Source organism: Colobus angolensis, unplaced genomic scaffold (assembly GCF_000951035.1).
Source record: "Colobus angolensis palliatus isolate OR3802 unplaced genomic scaffold, Cang.pa_1.0 Scaffold27, whole genome shotgun sequence".
NCBI classification, from domain to species: domain Eukaryota; kingdom Metazoa; phylum Chordata; class Mammalia; order Primates; family Cercopithecidae; genus Colobus; species Colobus angolensis.
The window spans coordinates 12,268,460-12,295,143 of NW_012115932.1; the positions used below are offsets into that span (position 1 = coordinate 12,268,460).

At 42.4% G+C, this 26,684-nt stretch overlaps 1 protein-coding gene across 3 annotated transcripts in view; it reads left to right on the top strand.

The window, feature by feature from the left end:
• The window catches only part of WWC1 (WW and C2 domain containing 1), a 177,047-nt gene that overhangs the window by 82,865 nt on the left and 67,498 nt on the right, over positions 1 to 26,684 (top strand). For all 3 annotated transcript variants that reach the window (XM_011947743.1, XM_011947744.1, XM_011947745.1), the window contains exons 3-5: positions 11,710 to 11,913; positions 23,579 to 23,655; positions 25,689 to 25,768. In XM_011947743.1, the coding sequence (XP_011803133.1) occupies positions 11,710 to 11,913; positions 23,579 to 23,655; positions 25,689 to 25,768 (361 nt within the window). The remainder of the gene's footprint in view (positions 1 to 11,709; positions 11,914 to 23,578; positions 23,656 to 25,688; positions 25,769 to 26,684) is intronic.

Here is a 26,684-nt window from a genome sequence, read left to right on the forward strand (position 1 = left end):
AAAAAAAAATTAGCCAGGCGTGGTGGCGGGCGCCTGTAGTCCCAGCTTCTCGGAAGGCTGAGGCAGGAGAATGGCATGAACCCGGGAGGCAGCAGAGCTTGCAGTGAGCAGAGATTGTGCCACTGCACTCCAGCCTGGGCGACAGGGCGAGACTCTGTCTCAAAAATAAAAAATAAAAAAACAAAAAATTAGCCGGTGTGTTGGTGGGCGCCTGTAGTCCCAGCTGCTCAGGAGGCTGAGGCAGAATGGCGTGAACCCGGAAGGTGGAGCTTGCAGTGAGCTGAGATCCCGCCACTGTACTCCAGCTTGGGCAACAGAGCAAGACTCTTCAAAAAAAAAAAAGAGGTATAGGCACAATATAATCAAACAACAGTTTGCTCATACATTCACCATTGAACATTCGTTCATTTAGCAAATGTTTATTGGCCAACTGTTCTGGGAGCTTGTGATACATGGGAGTACAAAATGGCAAAGATCCTTGCTCTTACAGAAATTTCATTTTGGCAGGAGAGACAAAAAATAAATAAGTAGCTTACGTAGTATGTTAGAGAATGTTCAGTACACAGAAAAGGAGCAAAGTGAGGGAGTTGAGGTGTGTTTGGGGGTGGCGAAGAAAGGGCAGTGGTAATGATGACCAAGAGTACCATTAAATATGGTCTTCAGGGAAGAAGATCTTGTTGAGAAAATGAGATTTGAGCTAAGACTTGAATGAGGTGAGAGAGCATTTCAAATAGAAAGCATAGATAGAACAAGCACTCCAGAGTGTGATCACATATATAGTTTGGTCAAGGGATAGCAAAGAGGCAAGTGTACATGTAGCATAATGAGTGAGGAGAGGGGAGAAGGACATCAGGACAGAGTGCAGCAGAGTAGAGGTCGGTTAGTGGTCTGCCCCAGAGGCCTAGCTCTTGCTCTGTGTGGGATGGGAGTGAGCCATTGGAGAGTTTTAAACAGATGAGTAACATGATCTGACTTATGCCTTAAAAGGGCCAATCTGACTGCCATGCTGAGAATACACCTTACTAGGGCAAGGGCGGAGGCACTTGTGAGTGACAGATGCCACAGTCCAGGCACCCTAGACCAGGGCTGTAGCAGTGGTCAGGATGAAGATTGGTCAGGTGCTGGATGCATTTTCTAGGTAAAGACAGCAGGATTTCCCGATAGATTGCATGCAAAGTGTGAGAGAAAAAGGAAAGAATAACTTCTGGAGTTGAGCAACTAGAAGGATGGAGTTGCTGTCAACCAAGTGGAGAGAACTGCAGGGGGAGTAGACTTAGGAAGGAAGAGCAGGAGTTCATTTGAACACGCTGAGACTTAGATGCCTATTACCTATCTGAGAGGACATGTGGCTTGACAGTTTGATATACCAATCTGGAGTTTAGGAGAGAGATCTGGGCTGAAGATAAGTATTTGAGAGTTGCTGGCATATAGCTAGTATGTAAAGACATTACGTTGGTTGGAAATGAAGCAGAGGAGAGGACCAAGGAATAAGCCATGGGTCTCCAGACAACAGAGGGTGGTAAGAAGAGGAAAAGCAGCAATGATTCTGAGAAAGAGTGATCAGAAAGAAAGGAGAGAAACCGAATGTATTGGAAGCCGTGTGAAGGAAACGTGTCAAGCAGAGAACTGCCAACAGTGTCGAATGCTTCTGACAGGGCAAATACAAAGAGGACCAAGGATAGACCAATAGATGTAGCAACCTGGGTGACCCTGACTTTGGAGGGCAGCTTTGGACAAGGACTGGGGGCAAAAGCCTGACTAGAGTGAGTCTAAAATAAAACAGAGGGGAGAAATTGGAAGCAGCAATGCAGACAACTCTTTCTTTTTTTCCTTTTTTTCTTTTCTTTTCCTTTTTTTTTTTTTTTTTCTGTTGCCCAGGCTGGAGTACAGTGGCGGATCTTGGCTCACTGCAACCTCCACCTTCCGGGCTCAAGCGATTCTCCTGCCTCAGCCTCCCAAGTAGCTGGGATTACAGGCGCCCGCCTCCACGCCCAGCTAATTTTTGTAATTTTAGTAGAGATGGGGTTTCACCATGCTGGCCAGGCTGATCTCAAACTCCTAACCTCAGGTGATCCACCCACCTTGGCCTCCCAAAGTGCTGGGAATACAGATGTGAGCCTCCATGCCCAGCCTACAGACAATTGTTTCTAAAACATAAGCCATTTTTATTATTTCATGTCAGTATTCAGTATCCCCACTGATTATCTACATATACCATGATTAGATGGTTTTAATTAGTGATCAAATTGTATGTCTGTTTTCTCTTCATACTATATCATAGATATCTAAGGGATACTATATAATCTTCATATTCGTCTCTTTATTTTTTAGACAGAGTCTTGCTCTGTCCCCAGGCTGTAGTGCAGTGGTGTGATCTTGGCTCACTGCAACCTCTGCCTCCCGGGTTCAAACAATTCTCCTGCCTCAGCCTCCTGAGTAGCTGGAATTACAGGCATGTGCCACCATGCCTAGCTAATTTTTGTATTTTTAGTAGCGATTGGGTTTCACCATGTTGGCCAGGCTGGTCTCAAACTCCTGACCACAGGTGATCCTCCTGCCTGGGCCTCCCAAAGTGCTGGGATTACAGGCGTGAGCCACTGTGCCTGGCCCATATTTGTCATTTTTAATACATCAAAAGGATGTGTCAATATATTTTAACACATAATGGAGGAAGTCCTAGCCAGAGCAGGAGAAAGAAATAGAAGATATCCAAATAGGAAAAGAAGTCAGAATATCTCTCTTCACTGTTGATATGATTCTATACCTAGAAAACCCTAAAGATTCTGCCAAAAGACTTCTAGAACTGATAAGTGATTTCAGTAAAGTTTCAGGATACAAAATAAATATAAAAAATCAATAACATTTTTATACACCAATAATGTTCAAACTGAGAACCAAATCAAGAATGCAATCCCATTTACAGTAGCCACACACACAAAAAAAAATACCTAGGAATACATGTAGCCAAGGAGGTGAAAGATCTTTACAAGGAGAACTGCTACACACTGCTGAAAGAAATCACAGATGACACAAACAAATGGAAAAACATTCCATGCTCATGGATCGGAAGAATCAACATTGTTTAAATGGCCATACTGCATAAATCAATCTGCAGATTCAACGCTATTCATATCAAACTACCAACATCATTTTTCACAGAATTGGAAAAAACTATTCTAAATTCATTTTGAGCCAGAAAAGAGTCAAATGGCCAAAACAAATCTAAGCAAAAAGAACAAAGCCAGAGGCATCATATTATCCAACTTCAAACTATACTATAAGGCTGCAGTATCCAAAACAGCATGATACTAGTACAAAAGCAGACACATAGACCAATGGAACAGAATAGAGAATTTAGAAATAAAGCCGCATACCTACAGCTATTCGATCTTCAACTAAGTCGACAAAAATATGCAGTAAGGAAAGGACTTCCTGTTCAATAAATGGTGTCGGGATAGCCGGCTAGCCATATGCAAAAGAATAAAACTGGGCCCCTACCTTTTACCATATTCAAAAATTAAGTCAAAATGGATTAAAGATTTACATGTAAGACCTCAAACTATAAGAAGCCTAGAAGAAAACCTAGGAAACACCATTCTGTACGTTAGCCTTGGGAAAGATTTTATGAGTAAGTCCTCAAAAGCAATTGCAACAAAAACTAAAATTGACAAATGGGACCTAATTAAACTAAAGAGCTTCTGTATAGCAAAAGAAGCTATCAACAGAGTAAACAGACAACCTATGGAATGGGAGAAAATATTTGTAAACTATGCATCCAGTAAAGGTCTAATATCCAGAATCTATAAGGAACTTTAAAAAATCAAGAAGCAAAAAACAACCCCATTAAAAAGTGAGCAAAAGAATGAACAGACACTTCTCAAAAGAAGACATAAAAGAGGCTAACAAACATATGAAAAAATGCTCCACATCTGTGATCATCAGAGAAATGCAAATCAAAACCACAGTGAGATACCATCTCACACCAGTCAGAATGGCTATTATTAAAAAGTCAAAAAACAACAGATGCTGGTGAGGATGTGGAGAAAAGAGAACACTTATATGCTGTCAGTGGGAATGTAAATTAGTTCAACCACTGTGGAAAGCAGTTTGGAGATATCGCAGAGAACTTAGAACTACCGTTCAACCCAGCAGTCCTATTACTAGCTATATATCCAAAAGGAAAGAAATCATTCTACCAAAAGATACATGCACTCATGTGTTCATTACAGTACTATTCCTAATATCAAAAACATGGCACCAACCTCAGTGCCCATCAGTGGTGGATTGAATAAAGAAAATGTGGTACATATACACCATGGAATGCGATACAGCCATTAAAAAGCAAAAATCATGTCCTTTGCTGCCACATGGATGCAGCTGGAGGCCATTATCCTAAGCAAATTAACACAAGAACAATCAAATACCAGATGTTCTCACTTGTAAGTGGGAGGTAAACAATGGGTACTTATGGACATAAAAGATGGCAGCAATAGATAGCAGGGACTACTAGAGAGGGTAGGGAGATGGGGGCAAAAGTTGAAAAACTACCTATTGTGTACTATGCACAGTACCTGCATGACCAGTTCAATCATTCCCCAAACCTCAGCATCATACAATACATCCGTGTAACAAACATGAACATGTACCCCCTGAATCTAAAATTTAAAAGTTAAATTTTTTGAAAAACTAAAAAATAAAACATACAATGGAAGTACCATAATGCCCCTATTGCCAACCTTTTGGTTTATTTTTATTTATTAGTTACTTCAAATAGCACTCAGGGAGGATTCTTTGTGTATGTTACTCTCTTTGTGATAATTTCCTGAAAATTCATTTCCAAGTATAGGATTTTTAAGTCAAAGTTATAAATACTTTGGGAGCTTTTAGTATACTTTCCTAGATTGGTGAATATTTCCAAAAGATTATATCAGCCTGTATTGCCACAAGCCATGAGGGTGCTGTTTTCCTCAGACCTTCATCAGTATGGGGCTATCATCATTTCTTTTGATTTTTGATACATTTATCATAGGTTTAAACTCTTACTTCATTGTTTCGAATTTACACTCCTTTGCATAGTAACAAGGTTGAATATTCTCCAGATGTTTGTAAGAGAATTGCTTTTGTTGTTGCTAAGGCCCTTGGAAAATGCAGTATTGTTAGCGGCGTGGGTGTGTATGCAGTGTGGAGAAAACAGGTGTGTGGCAAGTGTAGGAAGGGGTGGGTGTATGGAGAGCTCATGAGTGTACTGCCATGTATGCTGTATGGAGAATGTGTATGGAGTGTGTTTGTAGGGAGAGGTTTAGAGCATGGAGCAGAAGAAAGTGGAGAAGTGGTTCTCAATGATGCCTGCACTAAAGCAGATACAAGTTTGGGAAGTAGCTGCTTTTGGAAAGAGGGATATGAGGGAGATGTTTTATGTGGGAAATTTTATGGTGCACTGAATTATTAAGCTGTATCTATGTATACTTTTAATTAAAACAAGAACTAAAACGTAGTGGCCAAGGCAATCTCAAAGGGCCTGCCAGTTATAAAGTTACCTATTTTGGTAAGATGGACTTGAGGAAGGGTAGTGTCAACAGAAGGGGCTGGGCTGTGGGAGGACCTCCTCAGGGTGTGACAGTTCAGAACTAACAGCATTAACACAACTCTTCTTTTTTTTTTGAGACGGAGTTTCACTCTTGTCACCCAGGCTGGAGTACAATGACGCGATCTTGGCTCACTGCAACCTCTGCCTCCTAGGTTCAAGTGATTCTCCTGCCTCAGCCTCCTAAGTAGCTGGGATTACAGGCACGCGCCACCATGCCCACCTAATTTTTGTATTTTTAGTAGAGACAGGGTTTCGCCATGTTGGTCAGGCTGGTCTTGAACTCCTGACCTCAAGCGATCCACCCGCCTCAGTCTCCCAAAGTGCTGGTATTACAGGCGTGAGCCACTGCACCCAGCCAATACAGCTCTTTAGAACCAGGTAAAGAACTTTTAAAAGGCCCAATGCCCTTGAAGGATAATCTTTTCAGCAATTGCTGGTACAACTGGTATCCACATGGAAAAAAAATACGCCTCCACTTCTACCTTTGCCTCGCACCATGTGTAAAATTAAACTCAAAATGGACCATAGACCATGGACCAATAAACATAAAAGCTAAAACTATAAAACATCTAGAAGAAAGCATAGGAGAAAAATCTGCAAGATTTTATTATAGGCAAAGTTTTTTTGGACAAGTCATAAAAGCACTAACCAGAAAAGAAAAATTGATAAATTTTGTTTCATCAAATTAAAACCTCAAAAGACATTATTAAGAAACTGAAAAGACAAGCCACAGATAAGGAGACAATATTGCAATACATATATCTGACAAAGAACCCATATTCCAAGTATGTAAAGAAGTCCTACAACTTAACAGTAAGAAGCAGCTGGCACAGTTGCTCATGCCTGTAATCCCAGCACTTCAGGGTGCTGAAGTGGAGGGTCATTGAGCCCAGGAGTTCAAGACCAGCCATAGCAAAACATAAGGCAGCACAGGGCAACATAGTGAGACCTCATCTCTACAAAAATAAAAATGCAAAATCAGGGGCATGGTGGTGCATGCCTGTAGTCCCAGCTACTTGGGAGGCTGAGGCTGGAGGATCACTTCAGCCCAAGAGTTCAAGACCAGCCTGAACAGCATAGTGAGACCTCCGTCTCAAAAAATAAAAAATAAAACTCCAACGAGGTATCATTACATACCCACTATAATGACTAAAATGAGGAAAAAATAACAATACCAACTGCTAGCAAGGATGTGGAAGAACTAGAATTCGGATACACTGCTGGTGAGAATGTAAAATGGTACAACCAGTTTGGAAAAGTTTGCCAGTTTCTTATGAAATTCGACATATACTTGCCAAGTGTAACCCAGCAATTCTACCCCTGGTATTTTTGCCCAAGAGAAATGAAAACATGCCCACACAAAGACTTAGAGTATTAGTCATAATAATCCCTAACTGGAAGCAAACTAACAATTTGTCACAAAGTCCATGTGATATATTCATACAATAGAATGTTATTCAGCAATAACAAGAAATGTACAACAGATCCAGCAATAGGCATGAGTCTCAAAAACCTTCTGCTTAGTGAAAGAACCAAGGCCCTAAGAGCAAATACTGTGTGAGTCTGTGCATATGAAGTTCTAAAACAGGTAAACTGGGAGAGGGGGTGGGTAAAGCAGATTGCCTGGGAGCATCCAAGGGATCGTTGGGGTAAAGGAAATATTCTTAGAAATGTAACAAATTGATGCCCACTTCACACTGTAGATAATTCAGTGGCAATCTCTCGGGTGATTCCAGTGTGCAGCCAGTTTGAGAACCAGTTCTGGTGTGAGTTTGTGCATTGTTTATGTCTGTTTGTGCGCCCATCTATTCTTGTTGGTTTACAAAAGAGACCATGAGTCATCAAAAATGGTTGCCAAGCCATCTGGTTTGGCCAGACCTTCAGGTAAGGGTCTCACATACCTTTATAATTTTCCAGAGTGGGGCTGAGGTCTAAGGCCAAAGGGAGGGTGCCCCTTCCAGTTGAAATCCAGAACACTGTGGGAGGATCCACCTAGGTGTCGCTTAGGGAACTTGACACAGGCGCAGCATTTCAACCAGCACCTAGGCAGGTGATTCCACCCGGAGCCCCTGTCACACCTGCTGGCCTCAGTGACCAATCGGCCCATGTGTTTGTCATCTCTTAGACACTGGTTCTCACCTTGGGTGGCACATTGGAATTATTTGGGGAGCTTTGTAAATCATCATTGTTTTATTCTCACTCCCAGAGACTGGAATTTGATTGGTCCAGAGTAGGATCGAGATTTTTCAAAATTTCTCCCGGGTAATTCTGACGTTCAGCCAAGGACTCTCAGCTGTATCTGCACCAGTGTCACCCAGAGAAGCTTTAAAAACTCTCAATACCTGAGCCCCACTCCTGGAAATTCTAATTTAAGTGTTCTGGGGTGGGAGGGGTAGGGTTCTTTTTTTTTTTTAAGCTTCTCTGCTAATTCTAACATGCAGCAAAGACCCAGAATAACTGGATGAGGCACTGACTTTTTTTTAAAAAAAAAAAGCAGTTTCACTGAGAATGTGGTGGGAGAGACACGCTTGTGTGCTGTTTTTGAGAACAGATATTACCTACCTTTGGAAGGTAATTTGGTAATATCTATTAAAATTGTAAGTGTGTGTACCCTCTCATCTAGTGGTTTCTCTTTAAGAAAACTATCCCACAGAATTAATAGCACAAGTTCATAGACATATGTTTTTAAGAACCCTTACTGCAGCATTGAATGTAGTAGCAAAAGGACTGAAAACAATTCAGATATTTCCCATTGAGGTCTAGGTTAAATAAACCCAAATACCATAGCATGGAACACTATACAGCTGTTTAAAAGATGGTGCACCTACAGGCAAAAATGATCATGCTATATCATTTGGAGATGAAAACAAGTCACAGACCAATATGTATGGCATGGTCCATGTTGCATTAAAGTAACCCTTGTTTATATAGGCATGTATGTATAAACAAAAATTCACATATAATCAGAAGGCAGTATCTATGTGAGACTCAACAACAGTTACCTCTGGGCAATGGGATTGGAGAGATGGAAACTTTTTTTTTTTTTGAGACGGAGTCGCACTCTGTCTCCCAGGCTGGAGTGCAGTGGCGTGATCTCGGCTTACTGCAAACTCTGCCTCCTGGATTCACGCCATTCTCCGGCCTCAGCCTCCTGAGTAGCTGGAACTACATATGCCCGCCACCAAGCCTGGCTTATTCTTTGTATTTTTAGTAGAGACGGGGTTTCACCGTGTTATCCAGGATGGTCTTGATCTCCTGACCTGGTGTTCCCCTCGCCTCGGCCTCCGAAAGTGCTGGGATTGCAGGCGGGAGCCACCACGCCCGGCCAAAACTCCTTATTTCACAAACTTGTCATGGTGGAATTGTGGGATTTTTCTTTTTTGTATTTTTCATTATTTTTCAGTGAAAAATCACATCTTTTAAAAGTTACAAACTTTAAGAAACATTGTCAACCTGCTCAAGACAGGCTGAGCTGCTTTTTTCTGTGACCTGTACCAGCTGGAGGTGTAGGGCAGATCCCTCAGGGGGACCCACAGGTCCTGAACGCCGAGGGAATCCACAGCTGCTGATGGGAGATAGGAACCCACAGCAGCTGTTCTGTAGCCCAGTTTTAGAAATTCCGCCTCCCCCTTGTTTTTTTGTTTTGTCTTTGTATTATTTTTGCAGTCGTTCCTGCCTCTCGTTTGGTTTGAAGGGATGGAAAGCTTTCCTCATAAGGGGCAGTTTTTTGTAGCCACTGTCAGCAGTCTTCAGACCTCACTTTTTTTCTCAGAAAAAGGAAGAAAAGCTTGAAGAATTGCTATTCATAGATGATTCATAAATTGGTCCTAGACTGGGCACAGTGCCTCATGCCTGTAATCCCAGCACGTTGGGAGGCCAAGGCAGGTGGTCACCTGAGGTCAGGAGTTCAAGACTAGCCTGGTTAACATGGTGAAATCCTGTCTCTACTAAAAATACAAAAATCAGCTGGGCGTAGTGGCGGGTGCCTATAATCCCAGCTACTCGAGAGGCTGAGGCAGGGAGAATTACTAGAACCCAGGAGGCAGAGGCTGCAGTGAGCCGAGATCGTGCCACTGCACCCCAGCCTGGGAGACAGAGCAAGACTCCATCTCAAAAAAAAAAAAAAAAAGAAAAAGAAAACAACAACAACAAAAACTGGTCCTAGGCAATAGTTTGGGTTTTACTTTCTCTATCATTTGTTTCCTTTACCTGGCACAAGTGTTTTAGTTTCCTGTTTCCTGGGAAGTAGTGACGCAGGGTTCATTACCCCTTTAACAGATACAAAACTAGATTCAGAGAGGTTAAACAGCCTTTCTGTTGTAACACAGCGATTATTGGCAGGAATGAGAACTTGGCTCTGCTGCTTCTTTGATCTTTCTTCCACTGGAGATGCTCATTGGACCTGTTTAGGTGGAATGAGAGCTAAAGGGCCTAGACTGGGAGGCATAAACTCCAGTGTTCCCAGGGCTAGGCATATGACATAAGTGAATGAAGCAGACCAGGTTTTGACAGATGGAGTGCTGAAATTTCTGGCCAATTGTGAACCCAAGGTGGCCAGAACTTCTGAATGATCAAGAAAAGCCATAAAACAGGATTTAAATGAATATATCTCTCTATTTTTTACATACCAGTAACCAATTCAGAAGCAATATGTATCTGGTGGCTGGATTCACCACATTGCCCTGATTGTACAATTTCTGGTTTGTTGATCACTCCCAACACCGCCCAACAACTGGGGGTGACTGAGGAATTAATAGTCCATGGGCATTGATTCTTTGACATTATTTTAACCTCTTCCATAGCTAGTCAGCTGCTTTTCTTTTCAGATCATTATTGTGTATTTTTTTTGTATACATAATTTTGTAAAAAGTAAAATATCCTAAAATATCCTGCCATCTAGTTAGTTACTGATATTTTCCTATTTTCTCATCTTTTTAAGAAAGTGCATATTGATTTTGATAGATACAGTTATTTATTCAGTTTTATGACTTGCATATTATAAGCACCTTTCCATTTTATTAATTTTTCTTCAAAAGCATTATCTTTATAATAGTGCATTCTGTGAATATAGCATATATATTTGAACACTTGTTTCCTACGTGACTTTGAGCAAGTTACTTAACCTATGTCTCAGTTTTCTCATTGGTATAATGGGGATAGTAATAGAATCTATAAGGTTAGTGTAAGGATTTAAGAAGTAAACATATGTAAAGTACTTAGAATAGCACTTACCGTAGAATAAATGACATGTGCTTGCTATTTCATAATATATTATTATTATCATGGTTTTGTACAAATATATGTTTGACTGAATTTAAATTACTTTTTATAATGAATTACTATAGGGAGAATTATTGGTCAAAGCGTATTAACATTTTAAGGCTCTTAATTTGCGTAGTCAGGTAGTCTTCTAGTAAGGCTATTCTCATTTACATTTCCAGCTGGCTGTGGGGTACCTATTTCTCCATGTTCTCTGAAACATTAGTTATTTTTCTTTCCTTTAGTCTTCACCAAGGGATATTACCTTGAGCCTCTCTGTCTAGATTAGTACTCCAACCGGATCCTTATTCAGGCTGTTCTCAGAGATTGACATTGGGTTTGGAAATTGATCCTGGTTTATTCTTTTTTTTTTTTTTTTTTTTTTTTTTTTTTTTTTTTTTTGAGACAGAGTCTCCCTGGAGTACAGTGGCACAATCTCAGCTTGCTGCAACCTCCCCCTCCCAGGTTCAAGCAATTCTTCTGCCTCAGCCTCCTGAGTAGCTGGGATTACAGGTGCCTGCCACTATACTGGCTACTTTTTGTATTTTTAGTACAGACGGGGTTTTACCATGTTGACCAGGCTGGTCTCAAGCTCCTTGACCTCAAGTGATCCACCTGCCTTAGCCTCCCAAAGTGCTGGGATTACAGGCATGAGCCACCGCACCCAGCCCCCTGGCTTATTATTTGTTTGACTACTCCAAACGGAGAATCACTGTCATTTAGTAAATGAGTTTGCCCCACTTACATTTATTGTGATTTGTCTATGCATTTTGCTTTTTGTTTTCTGTTAGTGGATTCCACAGGCCACCAGCCCAACAGATATTTGTGAGATGCTGACCTAGAATCTCTGGGGTCTGTTCCAGAAACCACTCAGATTGAGGATCCTCGAGTACAATGGCGGCGGGAACAGGAACATATGCTGAAGGATTACCTGGTGGTGGCCCAAGAGGCTCTGAGTGCTCAAAAAGAGATCTACCAGGTGAAGCAGCAGCGCCTGGAGCTTGCACAGCAGGAGTACCAGCAACTGCATGCCGTCTGGGAGCACAAACTGGGCTCCCAGGTCAGCTGTGAGTACCTCCCACTACCACCACCCCCACCAACACCAACAGAGAATGGCCACACTGAGTTCTGCCAATATTGCTTCTCAAGTCTGCCCATTTTTCTTCACCTCTACTCTTTGTCCAAACCACCATCTTGTCTACTGCTCTTCCTGCTCCTACCTGTGCCTTGCAGTGATTCATTTGCCGTTTGCATTTCATTTTATTTCATTTGTGATCATCTCAGAATGCCAATGGGGTTACATATCTCCTTGTTCAAAAACTTTCAGGGACTAGGGGAATTGGGAGTGGGGAATTCTTAGTTAACAAGTACAGAGTTTCAGTTTGGGAAGAAGAAAAATTTCTTAGAGTTGGATGATAGTATGTTCACAACAGTGTAAATGTACTTAATGCTACTGAACAGTACACTTAATTAATGGCTAAAATGGTAAATTTTATGTTGCATATATTTAGCACAATTTCAAACCAATCAAATACCCTTCAGTGGCTTCCCCTCACTCTTTCCATGGGCTACAAAGCCCTCCATGGTCAGGCGCCTGCCAGCCACTCCTGCCTCATCTCATGCCCTCCTCACTAGGCTCCAGATGCGCTGAGTCCCCAGCCCCCCATTCTGCTTCCCTACTCCACCCTGCAATTTTCCACCTCAGTCCCTTAGTATTTGCCAGTCCCCTTCCTAGAACGCTTTGTCACCCATCTGTTTGCAAGGCTAAATCCTTCTCAGTCTTCAAGTCTCATCCTTCAGGTCATCACCTCTGAGAGCCCTGCCCTGACAGCTCTATCAGAAGCCTCTCTTCCTCAACTCTAGTCTCAGCCATGGCTGTCTATTTCCTTCATAGCACATATCACAATACATCTGCTTGTATGTTATCAGTATTTCCTCCACCAGAACATAAACTTGGTAAGGGCGGGGCTTCTATCCTATTCCTGGTACCCAAAGGAGGAGAGCAAGCACACCATAAGCCCCTTGTTCTTTTTTTTTTTCTTTTTTTTTTTCTTTTTTTTGAGGTGGACCCTCTCTCTGTCACCCGAGCTGTAGTGCAGTGGCGCAATCTTGGCTCACTGTAACCTCCGCCTCCCAGGTTCCAGCATTCTCCTGTCTCAGGCTTTCAAGTAGCTAATTTTTATATTTTTATTAGAGACAGAAATTCCCCATATTGACCAGGCTGGTCTCGAACTCCTGACCTCAGGTGATCCACCTGCCTCAGCCTCCCAAAGTGCTGGGATTGCAGGCATAAGCCATCATGCCAAATCTCACTATTTCTAATAACCAAATTGTTCCTGTATTTATTGAGTCTCTGTTTCATGCTAGGCACTCTGCTGTAGTCTGAATATGCTATTTCTGTTAATCCTCATAACAGTTCTATGAGCAAGAACAATTAATGTCACCTTTTAACAGATTAGGAAACTGAGGCTTAGGATCAACAGTGTGCCCAGGGTCTTACAGCTGGTGAGAGATAGTGATAACTTGCAAATCCATTCTGTTGTCCCCACAGTATTTTCAGTGTGGGCCAGGCCAGGGGGACTGGTGTCAGGGCATGGTGTCAGGGTGGCCATGGCTGGGTTGGGCCATTGAACTCTCCTCTAGTGTGAAGCCCTCACTTTGAGAAGTTCTGTCTGCTACCAAGACAGGAGAAACTCGGCCAGGGCACTTACTGTCCCAGCCCTGCCTTTTTCCTTAGCAGCTCAGGAAAACCCCCGGAATCTCAGCGATTGTGGAAAAGAACTCTATTACATTCATTAGCTATTCTGTGTCAAGTAATGTTCTGGAGACTCTTAGGAAGGTTTTAGCACTTAATCTGTCTTAGTCAACTTGAGCTGCCATAACAAAATACCATAGATTGGGTGACTTAAACGATAGACATTTATCTTCTCACAGGTCTGGAGCCTGGACGTCTGAGATTCGGGTACCAGCATGATCAGGTTCTGGCAAGGGTTCTCTTCCTGGCTTGCAGACAACTGCCTTCTCTAGTGCCTCTTTCTATAAGGGCAGTAATTCCATCATGAGAACCCTACCCTCAAGACCTCATTTAAGCCTGATTATTTCCCCAAAGCCTCATCTTCAAATACTATCACTTGGGGGATTAGGACATCAATGTATTATATTTATTTGGGGGAGACACAATTCAGTTCATACCATTATTGTTAAAACAGTCCTGGAAGGGAGATGTTATTGTCCCTGTTGAACCTCAGGTTTAAAGGAGCAAAGTGATTTCTCTCTCTCTCTAAAGTCCCACAGTTTGAAAAAGTGTCAGGTGTATATAAAAACAAATAAAAACAAACCTTTGTATTTTGGGGGACAAGATATTTACATGGATTCATAATTACATGTCAGGTAATGAGAATTACCCCACAGATCACTCACTAATTTCAGAAGGATGTACTTTTACATTGGAGAGATGTGCAGCCACCACTTTACATAGTGGTAAAATTAGCATGACCAGTAATGAGACCAGGTGATATCAGTGCCTTCTGATGTGATGCAATAAAGACATCATGGAGGATCCCTCACAAGAATATTTAATCTGAATCTAATCAAGAGCACAGCCAGACAAATCCATGATATGGATTATTCTATAAGACAATTAGACTAGGTTTTTTTTAAAAGTCTAAAGAGGCATATCATCAAATGAAATGTTTGTACCTTGAATTAGAGCATAAAATGGGGGAAAAGCAGCCCTAAAAGACATTCTCAGACAATTGGAGACTTTCCTGAGTTGTGATAATGGAGTTATGAATATGTAGGAGAATGTCTACATAGATTTTTATGAAGATGCATGTGGCAGCATATCTGCAGTTTATTCCAAAAAAGGTCCAAGAAAAAAAGGAAAGGAAAGAGAAAAGGAAAAACTCATCCGGGCACAGTGGGTCACACCTATAATCCCAGCAATTTGGGAGGCTGAGGTGGGTGGATCAACTGAGATCAGGAGTTTGAGACCAGCCTAGCCAACATGATAAAACCTTCTCTCTTCTGAAAATACAAAAATTAGCCAGACATGGTGGCAGCTACTGTAATCCCAGCTACTCGGGAGGCTGAGGCAGGAGAATTGCCTGAACCTGGGAGGCAGATGTTGCAGTGAGCCAAGATTGCACCACTGTACTCCAGCCTGGGGGACAGAGCGAGACTCCATCTCAAATAAATAAATAAATAAATAATTGTCGATGACACATTGATGGCTTTAAATATGGTCCATATTTTCGTCTTTTGCCACCATTTCTAATCATGATTAATGGAGGGCTTACTGTGAACCACCCTAATGAGAGGAAGAAAGAACTGGGGTGGGAGGAGGTATGGCAAGAAGAAGCTTGGGAAAATATTAAAAATTCGTGGCTCTAAGAGAAGGATATATTGAGATTCATTATATTATTCTTTCAAATTGTCTATAGATAAAAAGTTCCAAAATTAAAAACCAGAGTTGGGCACTATGAGAATGAAACATTCACGTGAGAAGCAGTGTAGTAGGAGGCCAGGCACGGTGGCTCATGCTTGTAATCCCAGCACTTTGGGAGGCTGAGGCAGGCAGATCATGAGGTCAGGAGATTGAGACCATCCCAGCCAACATGGTGAAACCCCGTCTCTACTAAAAATACAAAAATTAGTTGGGCGTGGTGTCTCACACCCGTAGTCCCAGCTACTCGGGAAGCTGAGGCAGGAGAATCGCTTGCTTGAACCCAGGAGACAGAGGTTGCAGTGAGCTGAGACAGCACCACAGCACTCCAGCCTGGGAGACAGAGCAAGACTCCTTCCCTTAAAAAAAAAAAAAAGAAAGCACTGTAGTGGGAGGTGGCAGCTGGACTCTGACGTCAGACAGTCTGGGTGTTCTCTAGGGGAGCATACTCCCTCTCAAAACATAAAGTCTCAAAATCTTTATGTTTAACTATTGAATTTTTGTTTTTTTTAGTTAATTTTTAAATTCTTGGCACCCAACATGGGGCATGAATCTGTGACCCTAAGATTAAGAGAGCTCTACTGACTAAGCCAGTCAGGCAGAAATGTTAATAGTACCTTCATCTCATGGGACATGTCAGAGTTTCCTAACCTCAGCACCATTAACATTTCGGTCTGAATAACTCTTCTTTGTGAGGGCTGTGTATTATAGGGTGTTTAGCAGCATCCTTGTTCTGTACCCACTAGATGCCAGTAGCACCCCCACCCAAGTTGTGATAACAAAAAGTGTCTCTAGATTTTGTCATAAGTCATAGGGGATAAAACTGCCCAAACCACTGGTCTGGGTAAGACACTTGGTACTGTTTCCTTAGAACATATTAATGGTTCAATAAATAGTCCTATTGATAGGAAACACATAATATTTTGAGACAATGGACTCTGGAACCAGACTTTTTTGGTTCAAATCAAGGATATGCAAATTACTAACTGTTGTAACCTTGCACAAGTTATGCCACTTCTGTGCCTCAGTTTTCTTCATCTATAAAATCAGTCTAAGGATAATCTTCACGGGCGTGTTATGGGGCCTAAATCAGTTAACGAATGTAAAGTCCTTGGAATAGTATTTTTCATATTCTTAACCTCTCAGTAAATTATTATTATTAATTCGTTAGCATTGTAAATGAAAAGGAGGGTTTTTTTTTTTAAACAGATCTCTGGAACCAATAAGAATAAATCCATGATCAAAGGTAGGAAGTAAACAATGCAGTTCCTCATCCTTGTCTTATGACTTCCAGATACTCCCAAGAGCTCCACTGGCCTCAGAGGCATCACCACCATTTTCAGTGTTAAATATCTTCCATCTGAAAGGACTGGGGTCATTTCAGGCAACTGGTTCTGAGATTCAAACCACACAGAAACCGGGATTCCCCCAGCCCAAGCATCCCAGTTAAACAAGGTGTGACCCAAACCTCATCATGACTCTTGTCTTTAAGTTTTACAAGCCAGGTTTGCCTTCCAAGTCAAGGTCTTGGCATGACAGATGGATGAAGTCACATACCTGTTGTCTAACTCAGATGGCTTGCCAGGGCTTGTGAGGGTTTTGCCGCCTGGGCTTGGCTGCTCTGGGTCCCAGACACAGATGGGGCCCTGCCTTGGGGATGGAGACTTTGCTGTCGACTCTCTGGTATAATCTCTAGCTCCATGGGGAAGAAGGGAACTAACATTTAATATGCACCTGTTGTAAGCCTGGAGGCCAATGTGTTAGGCACTCTAAGTAACCTCCCTCCTGAATCACACACACAGTCTCTAAGACAGTGTTGTTCCCATTCTACAGACGAAGGAACTGAGGCCTCCAAAGAGGAAGTGGCTTCCCCAAAGGCACACTGGTAAAGAGTGGCAAGGTAGCCTTTGTAACCAGATATATCTGATCTCAAAATCAATTTTCTTAATTTAAGCCACGTCAGTCAGTCAAATACTAAGGTTCTTCAGCTACACTTGGTTCCTCCATCCTCTGAAACTGGGTTTCAGAGGGAGAACTGGGTTCTTTGGGACCTTATCGTATTTTCCCCTCCCTAGGCCTTGATTTCCATTTGGAAAATAAATCAACTGAGGGCCTTCCAGTTAAAAATGCCAGTTGAAGCCAGGCATGGTGGCATACACGTGTAGTTCCAGTTACTCAGGAGGCTGAAGTGGGAGGATTGCTTGAGCCCAGGATTCCAGTCCAGGCAACATCGCAAGATCTCATCTCTAAAAACTAAAAAATGCCAGTTGAACCACTCACTTGATTTTACTCACTGCAAAGCTAGGAGAATATCAGATAAAATATATTTTTTAAGGCATACATATATATAAAATTAGGGAAAATTGGAGAAGGAGCAGCAATAAAATTTGGAAGCTGGACAGCAGACAGACAGGTGGCAACCTATATAGCAGACCTGAGAAAAGAGAAAATGGGCTGATAGTGAGGAAGGCTCACAACACTGTTCTATAGAGCACTTGCAAAAACCGTGGATGTTCGTGGCAGCAGCTATTTCTGCAAGTAAGACTGAAGGGAGGAGGGTCTCAAAGAGGATTGAGTAAAAGTTGTTTCTGAGACAATTAGACCATGAAATTTTTTCCTTAAACTGATACAGTCAGGCAACCACCATATTCAGTCTGGCAAATGACTGGAAGTTTATTTTTTGGAGAGGATAAAATAGAGTCTCTGGACTCCAGGACACAAGGCAAATTCAGAGCCAGAGTGCACTATCCTGAAAGCACAGTGAGTAAGTGAAGGGTTTTGAGACCTTAGCCCTCATATACCACTTGGTGCCCAGAATGGTGCCAGGTCATTACCCTCTAGAGTGGACAGTAGAGAACTCTACTGGAAATCTGACCAGGGAAGAGCTTTAGAGAAAAGCTGGAAAGACACTGACATTGAGGATTCCTGGATGAAACCAAATCATGTCCAGCCAAATCGTGTGCTGTGGCCAGGCGCTCATGCCTGTAATACCAGCATTTTGAGAGGCCGAGATGGGAGGATCACTTGAAGTCAAACGTTTAAGACCAGCCTGGGCAACATAGTAAGACCCCATCTCTACAAAAAATTTAAAGAAGAAAATTATCCGAGTGTGGTGGCAGGCACCTGTAGGCCCAGCTGTTCAGTAGGCTGAGGCAGGAGGATTCCCTGAGTTCAAGGTTACAGTGAGCTATCATTGTGCCACTGCACTTCAGCCTGGGCAACAGACACCCTGTCTCTTAAATAATAAAATAAATTTTAGAAATAGAAAACAAATCATGTGCTATGCAACTCACAGTCCACAAACCCCGCTCCAGTCAGCATTTTGGGCTCCCATCCTTAAATGTGATCAGATAACCAAGATTCCAGATATCCGAGGAAAGCCTCTAACAGAGAAAATAGAGACTCAAACCAACATGTGGTGAAGGGAGGGCTTGAAGGAAACAAGGAGTATACATGAAGAAGAGAACGTTAAGAGAAGCTACGTGGTGAGGAAACAAGAGCACGGTACTACATTGTTTAAAAAGGAAACTTCAGAGAATAAAAAGAGCTCATGGAAATTAAAAGATGAGAGTAGACACGAAAACTCCAAAGGAAGACTGGAAAATAAAACGGAGGAAACCTTCTAAAAATCAGAGCAAAAACACAAGATCGAAAATAAGAGGAAAAAAAAAATAGACAACAAGGACAGGAAATCTACTATCGAGGAAAATATGTTCCAGATAGAACAGAGGAAACAGAGGAGAAAAGCATCGCTGAAATAATTCAGAAACATTTCCCAGAACTGAAGGAGGAGAATTTTTAGACTGAAAGGGTTCACTGAGTGTCCAACACAGTGGATGAAAGTCAGCTCACACCAAGATATCTCATTGTGGAACTTCAAACACTGGGATAATTCAAGATCCTAAAAGCTTTCAGAGAGAAATAAATCAGGTCACACAGAAATGATCAGGACTCAGAATAGCTCCAGACTTCTCGCTAATAGTGATGGAAACCTAAAAGACCATAGTGCAATGCCTTCAGGTTTTAAGGAAAATTATTTCTGACCTAGAATTCTATATCCAGCAAAACTACCTTTAATCAAGTGTAGGGCCGAATAAGGCTATTTTCAGACATGTGAGATTTCAGAAAGTTCATTTCCTTCATGGTTTCTTTCTCAGAAAGCTACTGGAGATGATGTTCTACCAAAATGAGGGGGTAGACCACGAAAAGGAAGACGTGGTATACAGAGAGGTGAGGAGACACGCAGAGGAACACAAAGGGGGATCTCAGGAAGCCAGCCGAGCACAGAGAGCAGCTCGCTCACACTGAAGCAGGGCAGAAGCCCTGGCAGGACAGATCCCAAAATAGAAAACTCACCAGATTCACACTGGTCTGGACTTTAAGAGATGAGATTTAGGTAACCGACAGAATGTGAGGTTGAATTAGTGATAAGTTTGTAGAAACTAAGCAAATGTAAAAATGACAATAATTAACTCAAGGGGAAAAAAAAGTGCCGAAAAGTAAAAGTAAGCAAAGTCAGCTAGCTGATTCCACCCTGAATAGTGTTTGCAGAGTAAAAATAATGCAAACACTGAAGATCGCTTTCATCAAACATATGCTATTGCTTTTAGGATGATGGGGAGATGGGAGAGGTGCATGTGTGTGCTGTAGGGGGTGGGGAAAGAAGGGAGGCTAAGTCCCTATCCTCCTGAGAGATAAGTAAATAAGTAATGCCGAAAACAGAAAAGATCAAGAAGCAGTAATGCATGCATATTATTAGACACATAGAGGTAGCCACCCAAGAAATTGAAAATGATTTTCTTTTAGGGTGTGAGTTACAGCGATAGGGGTTGTGGAATGCTCTTTTTTATAGCGAACCTTGTCCTATGTTGGACTGTTCATATGAACTGTGTTTACATATAACTTTAATAAAAACTAAAAATTAAGAACCGTTAAACATTGGGGCAAGACAGTATTTTAAGTCCTGTTGGATATAAAGTTCTTGTAGTAGGGCCAGGCGCGGTGGCTCATGCCTGTAATCCCAGAACTTGGGGGGCTGAGGCGGGTGGATCACTTGAGGTCAGGAGTTTGAGACCAGCCTGGTCAACATGGTGAAACCCTGTCTCTACTAAAAATACTAAAGTTAGCTGGGCGTGGTGGTGGGCACCTGTAATCCCAGCTACTCAGGAAGCTGAGGCAGAAGAATAGCTTGAACCTGGGAGACAGAGGTGGCAGTGAGCCGAGTTCACGCCACTGCGTTCCAGCCTGGGCAATAGAGGGAGACTCCATCTCAATTTAAAAAAAAAAAAAAAAAGTTCTCATATTAGAGGATAGTGGATAGTGAAGTAATGCAGACACAAAGGAGAGGCTAATGACCTGTTTTCTTGATTGGAGTGCTGATTGCTTGAGCGTGTTTCTTTTGTGAAAATTCCTCAAGCTGTACATACATGATGTGTGCACTTCTATGTATGTATTTTTTACCTCAACCAAACATTTACTTACAAAATGATAAGTAACAGGCTACATCTCGTGTCAGCGGCTTTAGGTACAAATTGTGCACTTCACAGTGGTACTCCAGGGTGTAAACATTAAAGCTCCTGGTGACCCAGTTGGTGAAAATCTCTTCTTTTTGGCATCCTTTGTCTCCAGGATTTCTGGGCATGCCCAAGGAACACAATGCATGCCTCAAGTCAGCCTTGGCGTGACTGGTCCCCACAACCAATCTCTCCCTGTCTGAGTCACGTCTTGCCATTTTTACAGGCTCTTCCATGCTGCTGCCACAGTCACCTCAACATTGCCCCACAGTACAGACCCATGTCCAGAGGCACAGCCTGATGAGCAGGGTGGTTGGCAGAACAGGGTGCTCATAGAACAGACATCCCCCGCTCCACCCCATACCCTTTGAGGACCTTTCTGTATGTATTCCCAGGTTACTGCCACCCTGACAACTCCTGTCTTCTTCCACCCTGTTATTACTGTTGATCAGTGAGTGATAAATGGTGTTAACTGTCTTAATATTTTGTTGAAAGTATCTATTTGGGAAATACAGCAGGTCCTCAAATAACATCATTTTGTTCAAGGTCATTTTATTATAACATTATAATATTATAACCTCCCTACGTTGTGTGCTTAAGGTGATACCTCCAGCTAAATATGCAACCAGGTCTATCCCTGAAATCCCCAAGACCAGCAAAGACCAAAGGAATTAGACACCAGGAGATGAAAACTTTAAATTGGCAATAAAACATCTCTGTACATGGATTCCCTGTTCCATGCTTGAGACAAAGGCTACAAGGCCCTTGCCACCCCAGCGTTGTCCCCACTCATCTCTTCTGGTAAACCTCGGTCTTCTACTTCTCCATCGTCATTATCATTGTAAATTCAGCAGAAACGCAACACTTCCCATGGTGCCAAACATCTTTTATGTTATTATGCAGAGCAGTTTTCTCTTTCCCCAAACTTCCAAATATTACATTTTAATGCCTTATGTATAACCAAAAGGCCTATTAAAATATTTTTAAACAAAGCCAAACAGTAGCATTCCCCTCATGACTGTCATGCCTACCTCCAGACACTGATAATTGTCAGCAATCACCAAATAAGCTTCTCTATCTTCAGAAAAACCCAGATCTCAGCAGATGATCTGGCTACATATGAACATTAAAGAGTGTTCAGATGATAGCCAGGCACAGTGGCTCACGCCTGTAATCCCAGCACTTTGGGATGCCGAGGTGGGCAGATCACCTGCGGTCAGGAGTTTAAGACCAGCCTGGTCAATATGGTGAAACCTTGTCTCTGCTAAAAGTACAAAATTATCTGGGCGTGGTGGGAAGCACCTGTAATCCCAGCTACTCAGGAGGCTGAGGCGGGAGAACAGCTTGAACTCAGGAGGCGGAGGTTGCAGTGAGCTGAGGTTGTGCCACTGCACTCCGGTCTGGGCAATAGAGTAAGACTTCATCTCAAAACATGTAAAAGAAAAGAAAAGAAAAACCCAGATCTCAGCAGGTGATCTGGCTACATGTGAACAGGAAAGAGTGTTCAGATGCTAGTAGGTAGACAGGGGAGATGATGAAATGGTTCCTACAGTGTGATTGAGGACTCACAGGAGAAATACTTCTCTGGCCTCTTGACCAAGAATAACTGTTCTTTTCTGAACAGTGGGATTGTGTTTACCTTAAGGACACCACAAATCTTATATCTGGTCCTATTTCCCCCTCACATTGCCAGTTATGAGGCTCAGAGCCTGTCGCCAGTTTGTTTCGTTATCCTTATTTTCTCTTTGTCTCATTTTCCTTAGTTTAAATGTATTTTACTATGTAGTGTTCACTTTCATAAGCCTTAAAATCCTTTTTTAAGACATAAATAAATACTTTTTAAAATACAGTAAGGTTACAACTACATGATAGAACCATGGGTATATACTAGAAGGCAACCTGGGAAAAAGATAATTGTATTAGGGTGGTAAGATTATGTGTAATTTATTTTCCTTTTCGAATGGACATTAATATTATAAAGTACAATCAACAATACTTTTAGTTATTTTTTTCTGATTGTTAAAGCATGTGTTTACTGTTTTTTTCAAAAAGAAAAGATAAAAATATAAAGATGATAATATCATTTACCATCTAACTCTCTAGATATCAGTGTTCTCGTTGGTATTTTTTTCAGTCTTTTTAAAATGCATATGTGTGTGTATATTTAGAAACTGCATATTTTCCAAATTTAAATTATTCTTTTTTTTCTTTTTTTTGAGACGGAGTCTCGCTCTGTCACCCAGGCTGGAATGCGATGGCGAGATTTCAGCTCACTGCAACCTCTGCCTCCCAGGTTTAAGCAATTCTCATACCTCAGTCTCCTGAGAAGCTGAGACTACAAGCGCCCGCCACCATGCCCAGCTAATTTTTGTATTTTTAGCAGAGACAGAGTTTCCCCATGTTAGCCAGGCTGGTCTTAAACTCCTGATTTCAGATGATCCCCCTGCCTCAGCCTCCCAAAGGACTGGTATTACAAGCTTCAGCCACCATGCATGGGCCCAAATATAAATTATTCTTTACACTTTTTTTGTAAACTTGCTTTCACATTATGAGTTTTGACGTTTTCCCTTGTTCAATATTCTTCATTCTCATTTTAAGTTGTGTAGTCCCCATTTACGCGTGTACCATCTTTATGTAATAAATCCCCCTTTGTTGAACATTCGGTTTGTTCACTTTTAGTCCTTCCTTTCTAGGTTTATTTAGATGGCCAATGAGTCAACTTTGCTGAAATCTGTTTCTTCTACTGATATTCTTGTTTTTCTTTTTTCGTTACAGTGGTCTCTGGTTCATCATCCAGCTCTAAGTATGACCCTGAGATCCTGAAAGCTGAAATTGCCACTGCAAAATCCCGGGTAGGACCTCTTCACCTATGCTATGTGCTAGTGATGGGTGCCACTGAGGTCTTAGACCACAAGCCCAACCACAAGGCCAGAACAGATGCTTCAGCCAGGCTATGACAGCCGGTACTAGCAAGGCCCTAAATACTAACAGTAGAAGCAGTAGTCACAGTAATAGTAATGGTTGTAGCAGCTGCCATTTCACAAGCAGTCACCATATGCCAGGCACAGTGTGAAATACCTCATGTGTATTTTCCCGTGTCCTTGCAATAACTCTATGAAGTAACTACTGTAATCTGCATTTTTAAATTTTATTTATTTTTATTTATTTATTTATTTATTTATTTATTTATTTTTTGAAACAGAGTCTTGCTGTGTTGCCCAGGCTGGAGTGCAGTGGTGTGATCTTGGCTCACTGCAAGCTCCGCTTCCTGGGTTCATGCCATTCTCCTGCCTCAGCCTCCCGAGTAACTGGGACTACAGGCGCCCGCCACCACGCCTGGCTAATTTTTTCTAATTTTAGTAGAGACGGGGTTTCACCATGTTAGCCAGGGTGGTCTCGATCTCCTGACCTCATGATCCGCCCGCCTTGGCCTCCCAACGTGCTGGGATTACAGGCGTGAGCCACCGCACTCGGCTGCATTTTATTTTATTTTATTTTATTTATTTATTTTCTGAGACGGAGGCTCACTGTGTCACCCAGGCTGGATGGAGTACAGTGGTGCAATCTTGGCTCACTGCAACCTCCACCCTCCCAGGTTCAAGCAATTCTCTTATCTTAGTCTCCCGAGTAGCTGGGATTACAGGCACATGCCACCATGCCCAGCAATTTTTGTGTTTTTAGTAGAGATGGGGTTTCACCATGTTAGTCAGGCTGGTCTCAAACTCCTGACCTCAGGTGATCCACCTGCCTTGGCCTCCCAAAGTGCTGCGAACACAGGCATGAGCCACCACCAAGCTGTCATCTGCATTTTAAAGATGAGCAAACAGAGGCTTAGGGGAGCTAAGAAACTGACCCAAGGTCACAAGAGATTCAAGTCTTAGTCCAAAGTTTCTAATATAGTGTACTGTCTTCCTAGCTACTGATTATTCTGCATTATCTTATTTTAATTACTTCATGATTACCTTAGGGAATAAATATTAGTATTTTCATTTTTACCAGTATGGAAACTGAGGCACAGCAGTGAAATTATTTGCTCATGGCAAAGTCAGTATTTTGAAAAGTGGTTTAGTTAAACTCAAAGAATTTAACAGTTTCCACAAACTCAAATGCCTGCAAGAAGACATAAATGAGGGATGTGGGCTGGGGGTGAGGCAGTAGAGAGTCTTGGTGACTGTGTAACCAGGAGAGGTCTGCCCAGTCTTAAAGGTAATTGCATTTGAATTCTAGTCTGTTGTGCCCGTGCTGGAATGTGGGTTCAGTGTTACCAGATCTTCAGGTGTTTTCAGAAAGGAACTATGTGTCTAGGTTTATTATGTGAACTTTCTGAAGATTTGATTATTAGCAACTCATTTTAAAAGTTCAATAATACAGTGTAAGCCACACAAACCAGCAGACCGAGCCTAGCTCTTCTTGTCTTGCCACTAAAGTTACTACATTGCCTCTTGCCTCCACGTGAAGCACTCTCATAGCCTCTGCCAGCTTTAAGTGATCCACGGCCCTGGGAATTGCCATTGTCCTCATCCATCAGAACAGGAAAGGGAGGCTCAGGATGGCAAGATGGCTTGAGAGAGGTCACACAGCAAGGAAGTGGGAAGGCCCACTCTATCCCAGGTCAGCTCCTGTCCACCTCCTGTTTCCCTGGAGCAGAGACTGGCTAGGAATCCCAGAAACACTGTCTGGGATGCTGACTGAAGGGGCATCTGCAGAGACCAAGGCCAACATCGGTGATGGGAGGGGGCTCTGACCAGTGTGGCCCAATGGGTGCTGACCTGAGTCATTATGCAGGTGCAGTGGGAGGCTCTGCGTTCCCCTTCTAGGGAGAAGGCAGCCTGCACCTTGCTGTCAGCCTCTGACCCAGCCCCGTGTATGGTCTGCTGCCCTCCAGGTCAACAAGCTGAAGAGAGAGATGGTTCACCTCCAGCACGAGCTGCAGTTCAAAGAGCGTGGCTTTCAGACCCTGAAGAAGTAAGTGCACCCTGCGTCGCAGAGCATGGGGGCTGCTCCCCACCCAGGCTCCCCTCCTGCCCTCTCTGTCTCTCTCTCTCCTTCAGTCCTTTTCCTCCCTTCTCAAAATGTGGCTCTCTCGTCGTTCAAGTTCTATTCCACTGGCATTTCCTGAAGATACTGCCACCCAAGAGTGGGGTTTGGAAAGAGGAAAGGGGAGTCATTTCAGACCACAGAACTCTCATCGTTCTGTGGACTTCTGAAGCCATTCAGATCTGTTCCACTCAGCCGAGTGTTACTATCCAGTCACAGAAACAAGCATTGCCGAGCATTTCCGTGCACACGAATCATCTCTAGTCGATCCAGTAGGGTCCCATATGCACGCAAACAAAACACAGTCCTTTTTTCCACATCCCCTAAAAGCACTCACTAAGTGCTTCATTGAAGGAATAATGATCTCTTCTAGCAAATACCAATTACTAGAAAAGTATGCACGATACCATGTACATTGTGCTCTGTGGGTGACTTAAGGAGTTTCCAGGATAACTTTCACCAAATGTAATTTTCACCTTTAGAAGCTGAGCTGTGGCCAGGTAAAATACAGCTCTGTTGTGTCTTCTTTTTTTTTTTTTAACTTTTATTTTAAGTTCAGGGGTACATGTGCAGGTTTGTTATACAGGTAAACTTGTGTCATGGGGGTTGGTTGTACAAATTATTTCATCACCCAGGTATTAAGCCTAGTACCCATTAGTTATTTTTCCTGATCCTCTCCCTTCTCTCACCCTCCACCCTCCCAGAGGCCTCAGTCTGTGTTTTTCCCCTCTATGTGTCCATGTATTCTCATCATTTAGCTCCCACTTACAAGTGAGAACATGCAGTAGCTTTGTTGTTTCTTTTTTTTTTTTTTTCTTGAGATGGAGTCTCACGCTGTCACCCA